Source organism: Pelobates fuscus, chromosome 1 (assembly GCF_036172605.1).
Source record: "Pelobates fuscus isolate aPelFus1 chromosome 1, aPelFus1.pri, whole genome shotgun sequence".
NCBI lineage: Eukaryota > Metazoa > Chordata > Amphibia > Anura > Pelobatidae > Pelobates > Pelobates fuscus.
Genome location: NC_086317.1, coordinates 87,794,444 through 87,810,694, shown reverse-complemented (window position 1 = coordinate 87,810,694; position 16,251 = coordinate 87,794,444). Strand labels below are relative to the sequence as shown.

The following is a 16,251-nucleotide window of genomic DNA, read 5'->3' as shown; positions in this document are numbered from 1 at the left end:
GAGACATGGGGACACTGAGACACTTGGGGACACTGGAAGACTTGTCTCAGTGTCCCCATGTGTGTCCCCAAGTGCCTCAGCGTCCCCAGAGGTCTCCCTGTGTCCCCATGTCTCACAGTGTCCCTTAGTGTCTCAGTGTCCCCATGTCTCCCTGCAGCCTTTACCACATCCCTCACTTCCTGGAGCTGTAGGCTGTCTCTGCAGGCTGGGAGCTGCTGTCTGGACTCTTTGTGCTGTGTAGCTGCTCCCCCGCGGATGAGTAAGTAGAGAGATGCAGGTATATACTGTAACTTTCTATCCCTGCCTCTCTCCACACACACAACGACCCCTACTGACTAGTGATAGTATTGCAGAGTAGTGTGTAAAAAAAAAAAGTAAAAAAATAATTAAAAAATAAATGAGCGTATTCCATTGGCCTGAGCCTGGAGCTGCAGCTCCATCAGCGCCTATGTTAATCCGGTCCTGCCTATGGTTCATTCTCATCCCTACATTTTCTGGTCAATGATAGTAATTTAATCTGATTGGATGTTTAATATTTTCTTCTTTTCACAATATCGTTGTGCTTTTACTACATTGCTCAACAATGAAAATTATTCTAACTTGCTTACTTCTAATTGATAACAGAATTTCAGCTCCGAGATATAGCCCATTTATGATGTTGTAGGGCAGGGGTAGGCAACCTTCAGCACTCCAGATGTAGTGGACTACATCTCCCATAATGTTCTTACAGCCATAATGCTGGCAAGGCTTCACCAGAGTTGTAGTGGACAATATCTTTGTGTAGAGTAGTAGAGTATGGGTATAGAGTAAAGGGCATGGCAAACCTCACTACAACACATAGTGACTGTAGGCCTTGTTTTGTTTATTGCCTGTGTACATGAAGGAAAAAAATATGAGAATATGAAGTTACCTCTGGAAGCAATTAAATGCAGCTGGGATGCACCAACTACTGCTGTTTCCTGTGTGAGTGGGACAGTCCGGATAGGTCTTCACAATAAAATTGAAAAGTCTGGCCTCCAAGAGAAATTCTGTGACCTTGGGAAGAAAAGGTCCAGCATAGTCCACTGGTTGATTGAAGTAAAATTCTTAGTTCCCCTTTACTCATTACACAAGTTTGGACTCATAAAGATCTTAGAAAATGAGGTGAACAAGGATGTAGAATCTTTCAAGTACCTGAGAGAAGAATTACCACTGCTGAGTGAAGCAAAAGTTAGGGAAGATATCTCTGTTGGTCGGCAAATTTGTGAACTTCTTACGGGTGAAAAATGTGGGCGAGTCCTCAAGTGTAATGAGAAAGAGGCTTGGGAAGTTTTTAAAGGTGTTGGGCATGGCTTCTTGGGTAACTAAAGAGCTTGCGTACAACCTTCTAAAAAAGTATCATCAATTATTCTGCAACATGCCACTCAAAACTGAGTGATGAGTATTGAGTGGCTCCACCAAGACATTTTGGCAATTGAACAAAGATATCAGGGTAGGTGGAACACTTCTATGCTTGCTGACTACTGTTGGACAGTGAAAAGAGATGCCCCACAAGTCATTACAAGCGATAGGCAAAGAGAAGATGCTCATGTGAATAGGCCACTATTTCAGACAGTACTTTCGATTGCTGTATGTTTTTTTGTTTTGTGGAGCTATTTGCGGTTGATTGAATGAAAACAACTTTAATTTATAGTGTATCAAGAATATATCAGGTTGTTGTATTGTCTTTAAGACGACTATATTATTGAAACGCAAGTAGTGCATCTCAAAAACTAAAACTAATGAAAACACAATGAAGTCATATTTGTTTTTTCTTGACCCACAATTAGTAAAGTATGACTAATTTTATTAAGGAATCAAATTATAAGTCTTTTTGTTCAACAGTGCTATTGGTCCTCTCTCACTGCAGCTCTCAAAAACTGTTTTCTGTAAAATGCAGGTTGACAGTAAAGTGCGTAATGGGCAAAATGTATACTGTTCAGATATATGATTTTATCAATTTAAAAGCTTTCCGAATGATTCAATACTATAAGAAAAACTTTCTAAATTATTTATCCTTAAATATTTCCATAGACTTTAAGGGTGACTTCTGTAGATAAATCCTTTGTTTTTCAAACAGTATTAAATACAGTATTTGGAAGCAAATTCATAGAAATATTATTTATGCTTATAAACCTTTAAAGGATTATAAACTGAACCTTTAAAGTATTTTATTTAAACCACACCATATTTGGTAAAAAAAAATATTTATTGGAAATCTCCTGGGACTAAACTCAGATCATAACCTTATCTTGACAGCATATGTCCCGTATTTTATATTACAGCTGTCGTGGACTGCATTGCCTTTAAGTGTCATTGGGAATGTAGTCTATAACAAGTGGAGTACCAACTCTTGCCCATCACTGTTCTACTTTAACCCCTTAAGGACCAAACTTCTGGAATAAAAGGGAATCATGACATGTCACACATGTCATGTGTCCTTAAGGGGTTAATCAGGGAAAAAAACATTAACTCACTACTTCAATAGAGTGAAAAACTACAGAGCATAATAGCCTATAGCTCAGGATATTTCTATACAGCACCTGCCTTAGTATAGTTATAATAATTTACAGAGCCCTATCACATTCTCTCGTGCTGTTTAATAAATGAATCAAGCATGAAATATGACATAACGTACTGATACAATAAAAAGACTGCTGCATTCCCCAAATACCATCATGTTCAATATAAATTCACATATACGGGGGACAATTTTAATTTATTTTTATCACACCTACTTTATATTTTTTTTATCCATGCTAATATTGTATGTCAGACCATGTCTAAAATATTGCACAATTTGACATATTAGATAGTTTCTATATAATGTTTTCTAAAAAATAAAGAAGTGCATTTAAAAAAAACAAACATTTGTATATACAATTTTTTTTTTTAGGTGTCCCTGGGCAGCAATCTATAGGCAAAATTGATTTGTTCCATTTTTCCATTCTATTGTCCATCTCATACTTCAATTTACTGTTATGGGGTTTTCATTTTTAAGTGAAAAGGCCTTGGCAGTGAATAGGTTAATAGATCAATATTTCAGAAACAGTTGCTTGCACTCACCTTAATGAGCCCTGGATACTCCTGGGATGGTAGTCCATATATTTCATGCTCTTCACCACTCACAGCAGCCAAGAAACACGGGGAGCTTGCCAGGATATCAGATCTCCCAGGATTTTTTTCTTTCCAATAACATACATTGATTCGCAGAGTCTGCAAGATATTTACAGCACATATTAATAAAATAAAAACACATCACAAATAACCAATAGTGAAAATGACATGACTAAAATTGAATCTCGTGTCTGAGTTTAATAGCTCACCTAAACAATAACATTACAACTATTAATTTTCATCCGTGGCCAATAATAAATAGATTACCCAGTGCTGTTTTCATATTAAATATTTATTAATTAAGAGACTGACACAAGGGATGTGACACAATATGTCACATTATTAATTCAGAATTCTAATATATTATAAAAAAAAATATCTGCTAGGCAGAATAGTATAAATACATGTGAGTTTGTGTGTATGGTTGTGTGTGTATTTGTAACAGTGAAGCTTTTATTTAGGGGAATATATTCTCATGTCCAGGTTCAGTCAATTATAACCTCTTTAGAAGTCCTTGATGGCTTTAATTTCCCGTAAAATAGACTTCAGTATTATGAGTGATATAAGACATTAAAATAAATGTACACCTATACACTTGCTCCTGTAATTTCCTGTAGTTTTAGATAAATAAAAAAGGAGGGTTCATATTTGCTTATACCTTCTTTACTGATGCTTCCAGGAGCAAGGAAACAGTAAACTTAACCGCTGTTAGGAAAGTATAGCACGCTGTTTGCGTCCTCTCACGTATACCCACTCCCTACCAAGTTGCAGATCACAGTTGGGGGACCTTTGGCCAATCAGTTACCCTTTGGCAATCTGCAGCTTGTGATCGCAGTGACAGCCAGTCACTGCGATCACTGTTACAATGTGCCAGCCAATGATTTGAAACATTGGCTGACACATTGTCTCTGTCCCTCTCTTCACCTCACTTTAATCTGATTCATGAGGACAGTTGGATTATACTGCTCTATAATAATATATATAATATTATACCGCTTGAATTTTGGGATACTGAAAAAGAAGGTGGAGATGCAACTAACAATAGGATTTCCAACAGAGCCTCGGAAGGGGGCCATAACGGCTTCTCTCCCATATAAGAAACTCATATATTTAACTGATAAAAACCAGTGAGAAGAACATGAGCACATCCATTCTTACTCGGGAAATAATGGTGTACCTGGCCATGTAAATGAAGATACAGCCTTCACAGTTTTTTTTTTTGTCAATCTTTCTTTTATTAGAGGCAAATAAGATGGGATACATAAGAGAAATTGGGGGAAACGTGCAAATGAATTACATTATAGGATCGGTACAGCAAGATTAAACGACATTTCCTGAATTACGGTGCCTCAATTTTTAAATTTTTTGTCGTGAAAACAGTAGTTAGAAAATACAGGCTAAGGATCATAAGATCCGGTAATTAACATGCTAAAATATTAGAGGTCCTACAGGTGATTTCACGTGTGTAGACAATAAGCTTACAGTTTAAAGAAACAGGGGTTAAACATTAGATTAAATGTTATAAAAAGTACATTAATGCTTATAATGTGATTTGCAGGTCTTGTGGTACACTTAATAGCAATGAATAAGAATGACATGCTTTGCACACAGGATATGGACTGAGGCTTAAGTCACAAAATAAAAGTATAGACTATTAGTACAGTAGCTTGTTAATTAAGTATACGCTAAATATGACATGCTGTTTAGTCATGTCTAGAGTGAATGAGCATATAATGCTTAGCTAGCCTAGGAGAAGATCTAGACAATTAAGAAAGGTATAAACATTAGAACAAGATTTTGGTTTGAGAGGCAAATGAGTGATGTGTTAAAAGATAGGATACATTTTAAGGAGTACAAAACTCTGCTTAGGAGGTGTCACTGTGGTATAGATAGCGTCTATTGTAGTAGAGGCCTTGGACTTATACCGCTGTGCGTCCCGGTTTGGGAGTGCTCGGTCAGCCGATACCCATCGCCTTGAAGGGTGTTGGGAGCGTTTGAAGGTCCTGCTGAGGCTCTGCAATGTGCTGCGTCGTGGGTTCCAGTTGCCGACTCATCTGCTCGTCACCGCGGGGACCGGTGTGGACATTGCGGGTAAGTGTATTCTCCGTTTGGTGCTCTGGGGCTCTCCATAGCTTCGAGCAGGATCGGAGCTGTGATTGTAGCTTGCTTGTTGCTGGTTGCGGTTTGGGTGTCCGCCACATGCGGGATTTGGGGTGAACTTGTGGGCCAAATCGGGCCAGGGTCGCAGTATGCCTTGATCCCGCCTGTTTGTGTTTAGGCAGGCGGGATCTCCGTCTTCGGCGCCAACTCTTAGGGCCCATCAGGCGGGGGCCTATGTGGTTGCGGTGGGCATGTACGGGTTTTTGAACGGGTGTACTCACTGGAACTGCATTGTGTCGCTCCTTGCACACCAGTCGTGCCCAGAAGGCGTCGAGTATGGCTTCGAGTTTGTCCATGATGCTATGCTTGTCCGTGTGGTAGTGTGCAGTGCACGTGGCGTCCGCCATTTTGAGTGCTCGTGTAGCATGGGGCTGCCCTGTATGCTCTGCCGTCGTCTCGCGCTTAAGCCCTGCTGCCTGGACCGGGATCACCCCCGCCGGTCCTGAGGGGGGGGAGCGGGTAATCGGCGGCTCCATGCCCCTGACGTCGAGGCGAGGTGAGCGGCCGTCTCCCCCCTGCCCCGTCCATCGTGGGCCGCAGCCTGCCACCTGGGGTTCTCGCTTATGGGAAACCTTTGAGTCCGGTATCGGGTGATTCACCGGGGCGCCCCCAGTATGGGTAGCACACCCCGGCTTTAATCCAGGCATGAGAACTGCCGGTATTTCCCTATAAACAGCCTGTGTGGTGGGAGCTCGTCCACCATGCGACTGCTCTGCTTGCAGGTCAGGCCCCGCCCCCAGCCTTCACAGTTTTATGTTCCACTGGCCCATTGGACTTATCATCCAGGTCTCCTTCACCACACGCTGAGCAGGAAGAAATCTGAGATAGAGAGAAGTGTTCCACTGGTGGATTCCATGCCCAATCCTGCCCAATCCTGCTATCAACATCCGTGAATTGGGAGGTGTGGGAGCCAAAAGGAGTGAGAGAGCTGACATCACATGACTGGATAAAACTGGATGTGGATCATTTCTCCATGATGCAATTGAAACCTGGTGATTTTTTGCTTTCGGTGATCTCTCCACTACAATTATACCTGATAGTGCCAATGGCTAGTCGCCAGGAGCAGTGGTTCAATAGAAAGAGATTGGATGGGGCATTAAACAGAGTACTTGTTAGATTCTATCAGAAAGTATGGACAATCTTACAAAAGTGTCACAGAGTGTCCATTGAAGGTTTTGTTCTTTCTTTGTTCCAGCACACGTGAGATGACCTGTAGAAATGGGCATTTCTGCTCATGTGGAATCTGTCCTTAACTCACCCTTCTGGTGGAAGCTATCTTGGTTTTAGCAATACTTGCTCATCTGGACATCACAAGTATAGGTGCTATCATCCACCATATTGCGTACACTGCAAATGAGTTGTTCTGTCAAGAGCAAAAGGTGCTTGGTGCAGATGATGCAATGCTGGAAAGTGACCCTGGAACTGAAATCTGCTGCTTGTTATGTGACATTGCCCCCAGTGGATTTGCACTGAGACCACTATAGAGAGGTAGCCTGCATAGCATTTTGAAGAAGCATTTTGAAGAAGCATAGCAATAGTTTCGTTAAAGTATCAGCTGTTTGGAACTTTTGTGGCACAAGTCTAATGGCGCATGTAAAAACTTTGTGAACAGCTTCCCTGTAGGAATAATGTGACACAAAAGTGATCTCTACTTTGAGGTGACCCTGTGGACACTGTGGCCGTTTCTTCTCATTGGATTGGTTGTGGTGCCTGAAGTCCCCTGGGTCTTGCCTTCCATTCGGAGTCAAAACATTTTCAAGAAGTTTAACATTGAAAGAGGGTCTTTGGTTATTTACAGCCCGGCCCACACTGAAGCTATGGCTGAGAAAGAGCATACATAATTCCTTCCGGCCATAATTCATACCAGCTGTAGACACTGTGATGGATTGAGAGTGTCAAGATGACACTCTCAGCCAATCACAGCTGTCTGTTCCTGCTAAAGATTGCTACAGACACTGTGGCCACTTTGGTGGGGTGGTTGAGGTGCTATTAATGCTATAATCTCTTTATCTCTCTGTCTCTTGTTTAAGTGCCACTGCAATCATGTAAATATTAGCTTTAAAAGAATATGGATAGAACTGTGCAATCACGAGGATATCTAATTTGTATACACTAATGTAAACATTTCATCATTTATTTTGAGCTGGAGGACTGCCTTTGAAAAGTCAACGACAACTGAACTTTTTATTATTAATGTATTCTTTTGAATTAAAGGTTTGATAAGAATACACCCCACTACTAAAATTAGCTAGCATTGCCATGACATATTGAATCCCAAAATTATTTTGGAAATATTATGAAACTTAAAATTCTGTTTTCATTTAATCATGTTGTACCCTTTACTTTGTCTATTTCTAATTACCGTTGCTCGTACTAGTTCCCTTTTCTGTTAATTATCACTGCAAGTAATAATAATAACGGAAACATTTATTAATGCTTTGTGCTAAAAACAAGATTTAAGGGCTGATGTTTTCCTCAACTCAATTCTGGAATCTTTTGCTCATACACATACAATGGATAATCATTGTAACCGTCTGCAGAGCCAAATTGGCCCCTATATACCTGCCTCTGTAATTTACTGTAGTTTTAGACAAATAATAAAAAAAAGTTATATATCTAATTCAGTACTAATAATTGCCTTACATGTATGCTGACTGCTGCTATTGGAGTGTACTAGTGTAAGAAATATCTTACCTTAATCATTGTAATATGATAATGTAAATTATATATCATTACTGTGTATAATGATTTCTTTTTTGTTTAGTCTTATTTTTTTGTATTCCATATTATTTTTAAAAGTCAGTGCTTAATATCTACAAATTGCTAAGGCCTTTAGATCAAAACTTGTAAAGGTAAGATCAATCAGTACAGTTTCTCATTAGCATTTGATACCTAAGATAAAATGAAAAGGTCTTCTTACACGATACCATAAGTGACTTGTTACATATAAATGTGATCCTTACAGCATGTGTACGCATCTTTTTTTTTTAGACTTAGTACGCACATTAATTGACTCCATATGCCTGTTTGCATCTTTTTCCATTTTAATAAGCTATCATCTGGTCCCTGCCAATGCACACATTGTAAGGGTTGTTTACTGAAGTGAGAATTTTGGGTAAGATCGAGGTGAGTTTCATGTTTGGGGCCACAGTAACTGGTCTGAAAGCATAGCTGACTTAGGGAATTGTTCCAGTTTCAACTGTTCTGACCTTAGATCTGATTTTTTTTTAATTCTTTACAGCCGTAACACCTAGGCTTCCATAAAATTTTTACCATATAGTACTGTTATGGACATGAAATATGACTACCATTTTAACACAATATTTGTGTTTTAACAAAGATATTTGTGCCTCAAAGTTATAAGTTCACCATTTAACAGATATTCTCTGCATACATTTCAGTTCTAAAGACTGAAAAGGTTAATTAACAAACCAGTTTAACAATTCCGAGTCAGTAGGCAGGTCGATGGGTAGGGAATAGGCCGTAAGGAGGGACATGTTACTATGGTTATTGTTAAGTTCTTTTGTGGGGTTTAGAGTTGGTTTCTAGAGTTTGTTGGGGATAGCAGCGATGTAGTAGTACAGGGGCATAGACAGCCTTGCAAATCTTCCAAGGCTGCAAGTACATGCTCTAAGCCCATATTTTCTATCCAGGACATGGAGTTTGATCTATGTAGAGCAGCAGAAACCTTTATCTCCATTTCATCTAAGATCCTGGGATGTTAAGTATAAAACTGTATCATTTTGTTATAGCTTTTATACTTGTGTTTAGATCAAGTTACTTGGATAGCCTTTGACATGTTTTAACTGCAATCATGGGAAACATACGATTAGTAATGCAAAGCATAGTTGTCTAGTTAGTATTACAATTGTTTAGCTAGAATATGTTTATTAATATTTATTATATTTTCTTTTACATCTTTTTATTAAACATTATCTTTTGCTTCACATCTGAATGATTGGCATTAGTCATTACATGTTGGGATATAAATCTGCCAACATACCTTATGCAGCTAAAAATCTAAATTATAGCTGTAAAAAATTAAAAGTTGATTTTGAATGCTTGCAAATATATGTGGGCTTCTATTAACTCTTTTGTTAGTGTAACCAGGTGATGTCTATTGTTAATGTAACTAGGTTACACCAGGACAGATGACTGGTGGCCATTTTTGATGCTCTTTGAAGCACATAATCGGCAGCCATCTTGGTTCTCCTAAAAGTTTAACACAGTAGTTATTGTGAAACCCTTTGAATTGCACAAACTAATTCATCCAAAGCCACAAACCACAACAAGTACATAGCATGAACCTCTAAATGTTTTTTTTTTTTTTTATTAGAATAGTCATACTGTTCTTGTGGAGTTGGCTGGGGATTTGATTAACACGGGCGGATCTGAATAAAAACACTGATATATCTTGATGAAAGATGTCTATCTCCTCACATAATGGGTTAAAAGCAAATGTTTACAAAGTACATGTTCTTTTCCACATGTTAGCCTTTATTTTTCTTGGTTTTAATGTTAATAACAATATCTTATATGTAAAAAAAAAAAAAAAAAAGTCCCCTGTATATGCACCTCATGTGCAATGCGTAATATTGAAGTAGTTTCAGCACAATGTTAGTTCTTTCTCCCTATCTACGGTAATTACAATTGATGATATAGCGCCAATCTAGCACTATACAATTGGCAAACAAGTCAAACATCAAATTCTTAAAAAAGTGTATGTCATACAGGAACAGTAGGCAAAGAGAACCCTGCCCAAATGAGCTTTTAAGCCAATATATCTAATCTATATATATATATTTTTTAGTTATTGTTTTTGGCATTTATATAGCACCAACTTATTCTGCAGCGTTTTACATTATTGTCTATCTAATCATATCTAATTATGTATCTTTGAAAATGCCAACAGCTTGATAGCGGGAATATTTCTTAAATCTTTAAATGTATTCGAGGTTTATCAAATGCAAAGTTAGGTTTGATATTTTAACAAGTCACGGAGAATGTTAAAGCTCATCACCTAGACATTCACATTTACTCTCAAATTGAAAAGGCCTTTACTTTGCAACAGCCTCCTTAAAGAAATATTGATTTGTTTATTAAAAGGCTAATAGAATCGAGCCCCGAGTCAGCTTCCATAGAAAGAAACTTAATTTAATTTGATTGATTCCCTATAAAGTTACATAATAAAAAAAACCACAAAACAAAATAGTTTCCTTGTAATAAATTTTGAAAATGATTGCTACAGATGTTCTAAAATTTTGATTGTGGAAAGGTTATTGCTAACGTTATATTAACTCTTTCAGTGCAAAAGTTGTTCCTCATGGTCGGCTAGCAACGATCCCTCCTACTCCCTAGAGGGATTCCAGAGTGAAGAAGAGAGAGATGGTGAAAGGGGACAGTGCATGTTCTTTGGCTATTGTCTGCAACTTAAAAGGACACTCCACTGCCAAATACAAAAATGTACAAAATCACTATTAAGTAGAAATACCCCCTAGTGAATACATTTAATACTTTTTTTGCTTTAACAAGATAGTATTAACACCTGCAAATGAAAGGAGGGGCTTCTTCCACTGTATTAGTGCCGGGGGTTCATGCCCAATGCAATCTTGATAAAGTACAACAGTGCACATAGATTGCCGTGACTTTGCTAACCTGTGAGCTCATTCCACTGTATCTCAACATGAGATTTTACTTGTAATTTGGAAACAAGGGCTCTTAAAAACATAAAGATTTCACTGTAGATTGCTTGACTTTAAACTTGAACATTTATTAATAACTAGCCTAATTACTTAAAATAAAGAAAATAGCTATCTTTTCAGTGTAAAAGTGATGGTAGGAGCCGCACTCAGTCCCAGCAGCCACCCGGTGCTCTGGAGCAGGACCAGCAATCCCACAATTATAAGGCAACAAAGAAATTCCCCAGGCACTCAAAGTGTTGAAGTCGCAGGCAGTTTTAATGAAACAAAAAGAACAGCCTATTCTTTTTGTTTCATTAAAACTGCCTGCGGCTTCAACACTTTGAGTGCCTGGGGAATTTCATTGTCATCTTTCCAGTATAGACAACAGATTGATTAAAATACCCTGCATTTCTCTTCTGCTATGTGCACCCCAGACAGGGCCGGACTGGCACAGCGGTTTACCGGGGAATTTCCATGTGGGCCAACATATATACAGGGCTGGTGCAGGGCCACCTAGGGCACATGGGTCCGGGGAGTGCAATCGCCGGGTGACAGGCAGGAGGAGAGTGTGTGTTTTATAGACTGTTTGCAAAATTGCCACCAGCTTCGGACCACATTGTGCAGCACTGCACCAGGAAGCACCTCCAGTGGCCATCTGAGTAGTGGCCACTGGAGGTGTGCCGAGGGGACAATGTAAACACTGAATTTTCTCTTAAAAGGCAGTGTTTACATAAAACAAATGCCTGCAGGGAATGATTCTACTCATCAGAAAAACTACATTAAGTAGTGACTTTATTATCCCTTTAATAAATGTTATTTTGTTTAGTTCTCAATCCCATTAATGCATTCCTCGTTGGATATAGTTGACACCAGTGCATGAAAGACTGGGAGAAAGGCAGGATTATCTATTAACTAAACTAATCATTTTTGTGAGTGAAAATCTAAATTGCATAATTTTGGCTACAATAGTCAAGCTGTTACTATAGTTAAGTTGGAAACATTTTCTTATTCACTATTTTGGTCTAAATTATGCAGTTTAGAGTCTCACCTAAAATTAAAAAAATATACATTTGTATCACACACAAATCACAAATATAAAGTAAAAATATATTTAATTTTTTTATTCAATCTGTCATTTTAAAGAAAAACAGATGAAGTCAGACACAGATTTTTGATTAATGAATATTCACGAGCGCACACACTGGCACATAGTCACTGATGCCAACCCATACACACACTCATTAACAGACACTGGCGCACAAATACACTTATGCTGTATGCCATACAAACACTGGCACGAAATTACTAATGCATACATACTGTGACCCATACAAATACACTGGCATACATAGATCCACGTTGACACAAACAATGACCATTATAAACACACACACCTCTTACTCCCAGCCAGCAGTTCTCTGACATGCCCCCTGCTCACCCCCAGCAAGAAACTATCTGACAGGCCCCTGCTCCCCCTTCTCACTCCTATCCAGCATATCTCTGACAGGCCTCCCTGTTGACTCCTCACCCTGCCTGCCAGCACTTTACACACAATTTCCCGGTATTCTGGTGGGCTAGTCTGGCCATGCCCCTCCCCAGCGGCAGGTTGTTATGCAAGGTGTGGAGAGTATCGGCCTCCCTCCCTAATGGCTGTTGGAGTTTACGGGAGCGCAGATGGTCGACCTCCTTCTCTCCCCAGTGGCAGTTGGAGCTACCGGGAGCGGAGAAGGTCAGCCCTCTTCACCAGCGGCAGTTGGAGTTCCAGAGAGAGGAGGCCAGCATCCTTCCTCCCAATCAACAGTGTGAGTTCCAGGGAGGGTAGGTTAACATTGTCATTCTAAAGTGGCCCAGTATGTACCAGGGAGAGAAGCTGAGCAGGCTTTTTCACCAGCATGAGAATGAGGAGCTCACCACTCCCCCAGCTGAAGCACAAGCATCGGGACAGAGTGCTGCTGGCCTGTGTCCTCAACTACTAAAGAAGAAAGCAATTTGTCCTGTACTTGTGGAGGGGAGCATGGGCTTCACCAGTGTAATACCAGAAGGCTGGGCAGTGGACCAGATCCCCAATCCATTGTCTTAGAGACACCGGCCACTCTGTATTCTCTCCAGCAGCTGATAGAACTTAAGAGAGAAGGTGTAGTTGATACTCTTCCCCAGCGGCAGTTACATACTACGAGAGATGACCAGGTTGGCTTGGTAAGTGACTCTTTTAAAATTGTATTCTATCCTTAACATTGCTTTGGCCTTGGGATTAACAAAATGACTAACCTGGGAGTAAACCCTTTCAGAGTCTTGTCCCAGGTTAGTCTTCATTGGAGATATGTGACAGAAGCTCCCATGCCATGACCTTTTGGAGAGGCTTTAAAGACAGCCTCCTACCCACAGACTATTCATCGAGTCCCAGGAGTCCCTGAAAGAGGTGTGTGACAGCAGCAATTAACGCACAAGTTTTTTAATGTTACTAGATAACTCTGCTGCACCCTCTGCTGACTGACTAGGAGTGTGTTCTTTTAAATAAGACTTGTAAAATACATTTTGCAATCACTATAAGCAGAGCTTCAGAGGAATAGGCAGAGTGAATGCTACCTGCAGAGAAATAGGTAGAGGGGACGAAAGCTGCAGAGAAATAGGTAGAGGGGACGATATCTGCCTGGAAGAAGCCTGGCCAGGTGGAAGAGTTCCGGAGATACCCCAGTCAAGCTTCGGCGACAGGGGCTGCAGCGTTCCAGGCTCCCTCCCCAACGGCTAGCATGTGGATTGGGCGGAGGCACTTGGTCGGAGTTCAGGAACTCCGTCCGTCACAATTAATATGTAAATTTTTCCATATTACCCCCCAAAAATCTTCCTTTGGGTACCCCCAAATAATATCTCATACTGATTTGAGACTATGCATTTCTTTCTGGTTAAATTAAATATAAAGGATATAATTGGCAGCATTTTGATGTTTTGGATGATCAGACTGAAACATTTAGTAATGTACTAAAACATGAAAATATTATATATATTATATATTATTAAAAATATTATTTTCCATTTAATTTTAAACACAGAACTCAAAAAATTGTTATATAGTATTTGATACTTATATGACCTTATATATTATGAAAGAATTTAGCCATACCAATGTTGAAAATATGAAGAAAATAAATGGATTTCCCCAAAGACAAGAAGAAGCTAACAGTGACAAGACACTTAGGTTGTACGTTATTTTTGAGTATGTATGTGAATTCTGTAGAAAGGAAACTGGCCAGTGATTTAACCTATTTGTTGGCAGGGAAACCTTAAACACACTGGAATGATATACATTACTCTAGGGAGCTTGACTGTCCTAGAAACCTTTTCAATGTGGTTCAGTTTAGAAGAATCGCACTGCAAATCAAATGAAAAAGGCAAGATATAATTACAGCACTTGACTTGTGTTTTCTAAGTTTCAGATGGAAGTTAGAATTATAATTTTTTTTCTGCATGAAGAACAGGGTTTATCGACTCATCTGTGAATGGTGGACAACTGAAAACCGACTTGCAGAATTCAGATCAAAATAGCCGCGTTAGGAGAATTCACAAACTAAGCTTTAGTCACCAGATAAGCTTTAGTCACCTTTTATACATACATACATACATATATTTATTTATTTTTCTTTACATGGGCTTTAACATCCTTCTCACATGTTTCCCTCAACTAGAGCCATTTCCTTTTTTAATATATGCTTCTATTTGAAGTTATTATTTTTTAGATATTTTTCTGTCATATGGCTATAAGCCTGTCCCTTTAACCATAACCATTTATTAAAATCAAGCCAACACAATTATTACCTCCAGAGTTATCAAAGTATGTATTAGGAATGAAAATAAATGTATTACCTATTATTTAATACATATTCTACATTCAGCAATAAAGATTTCATTATCATAATGGTAATAATATCCTCAACACTCTTTATATAAAAAAACTAGCATAGATTATCTACAAAAGAACCTCTATCACCCTGTCATCAATGTTACATATATACTATTATAAGGAAGTATCCACTTTTATTGGCTATATGTTTGTTTGTAAAGAAATTCCAGTTTTAGTTTTTGTTGACTATTTGCTTTCATGTAAGGTAAAATGCCTCTGTTTGGGATACTGTGAATGAGGCTCCTGGGAGAGACTCCAGGAGATGCCGATCGCCCCGTAGTATAAATATACACACCACGGGGAGAAGTCCTGGAAGGCTCATCTACCCAATGATGAACCTTATGGAACGCATGGAGCATCCCACTAACAGTTACAGCCCACACAACAACGAAAAGGAGACGCAGTTGGGAACCCGCACATCACGTGATTGAGTGACACGCTGAGCACGTGACCATAGGAAAGCATGGAATGCACAATGTGTTCCAGGAACCACCTGCAAATGAAGATTTGGCAGGGTATTTAAAACGAACAGCAAACCTGGAAAGATTTAAACCGACTAAAGAAGCTGTAATTCCATTTTGGACTTTTACTGGCAACAGCCAAGGACCTTTTATCCATTTTATTGGACATTTCTACATATTTGCTTTTATTTATTTAATCTGAACGGAATAAAGTATACCATTTGAACCAAAAAGCTGTTTGGACCATCCTCTTCATATAAGACTTGGAGGTACCTAAAAGAGAACCACAGAAAGGACAGGGACATCCTACTAAGAGTCCCACTGCACTTCCCATGTGAACCATATTATTATATTTGGCTCCAGGCTTGTGAGTTGAATTATCCCCAATTTACTGTATTATATAGCTATTTCTTGCATATTGCACTATTTGCTGTATGTTTTTCTTAGTTTACAGATTTATTGAATGCTCCACCTACTACTGTATGTATTTTTTATGTTTGCTTTGAAGTGGTTTTAGTGTTTAAGCATCCACCATCACTACATGCCCTACACTGTGCACTTTTATATTTGTGTTTGTAAGCTTTAGTCACCACTTAGTGAATAAACTCATAAATATATAAATACAATCTCTCACCTTTAAGGGGAGTTGAAGACCGAGAGGACTAAGGACCTTCTGGGCCCAAGGTCCTGCTGTGATCACCAGTTTCTCTGCTGAATATGAAGTGGTGGTGGTTGTCACCGTAACCATTGGTCCTGGTTCTATATGTGTCACCTTCTCATTATCATGAATGGTGCCACCCATGCGCAAGAAACACTCCTGCAATATAAAAGAACATATTAATGCAACATGTTGCATAACAAAACAGTATGCTATCATTTCACCTATACTGTTATGATACATTTGCCACAACCCCTC

The 16,251-nt window shown here is 39.1% G+C and overlaps 1 protein-coding gene across 1 annotated transcript in view; it reads right to left on the bottom strand.

The window, feature by feature from the left end:
• PIPOX (pipecolic acid and sarcosine oxidase) overlaps positions 1-16,251 on the bottom strand; it is a 52,943-nt gene that overhangs the window by 10,049 nt on the left and 26,643 nt on the right. The window contains exons 4-5 of the mRNA XM_063450003.1: positions 15,970-16,152; positions 3,085-3,234 (exon numbers count right to left, since the gene is read on the bottom strand). Coding sequence (XP_063306073.1) covers positions 3,085-3,234; positions 15,970-16,152 — 333 coding nt within the window. The remainder of the gene's footprint in view (positions 1-3,084; positions 3,235-15,969; positions 16,153-16,251) is intronic.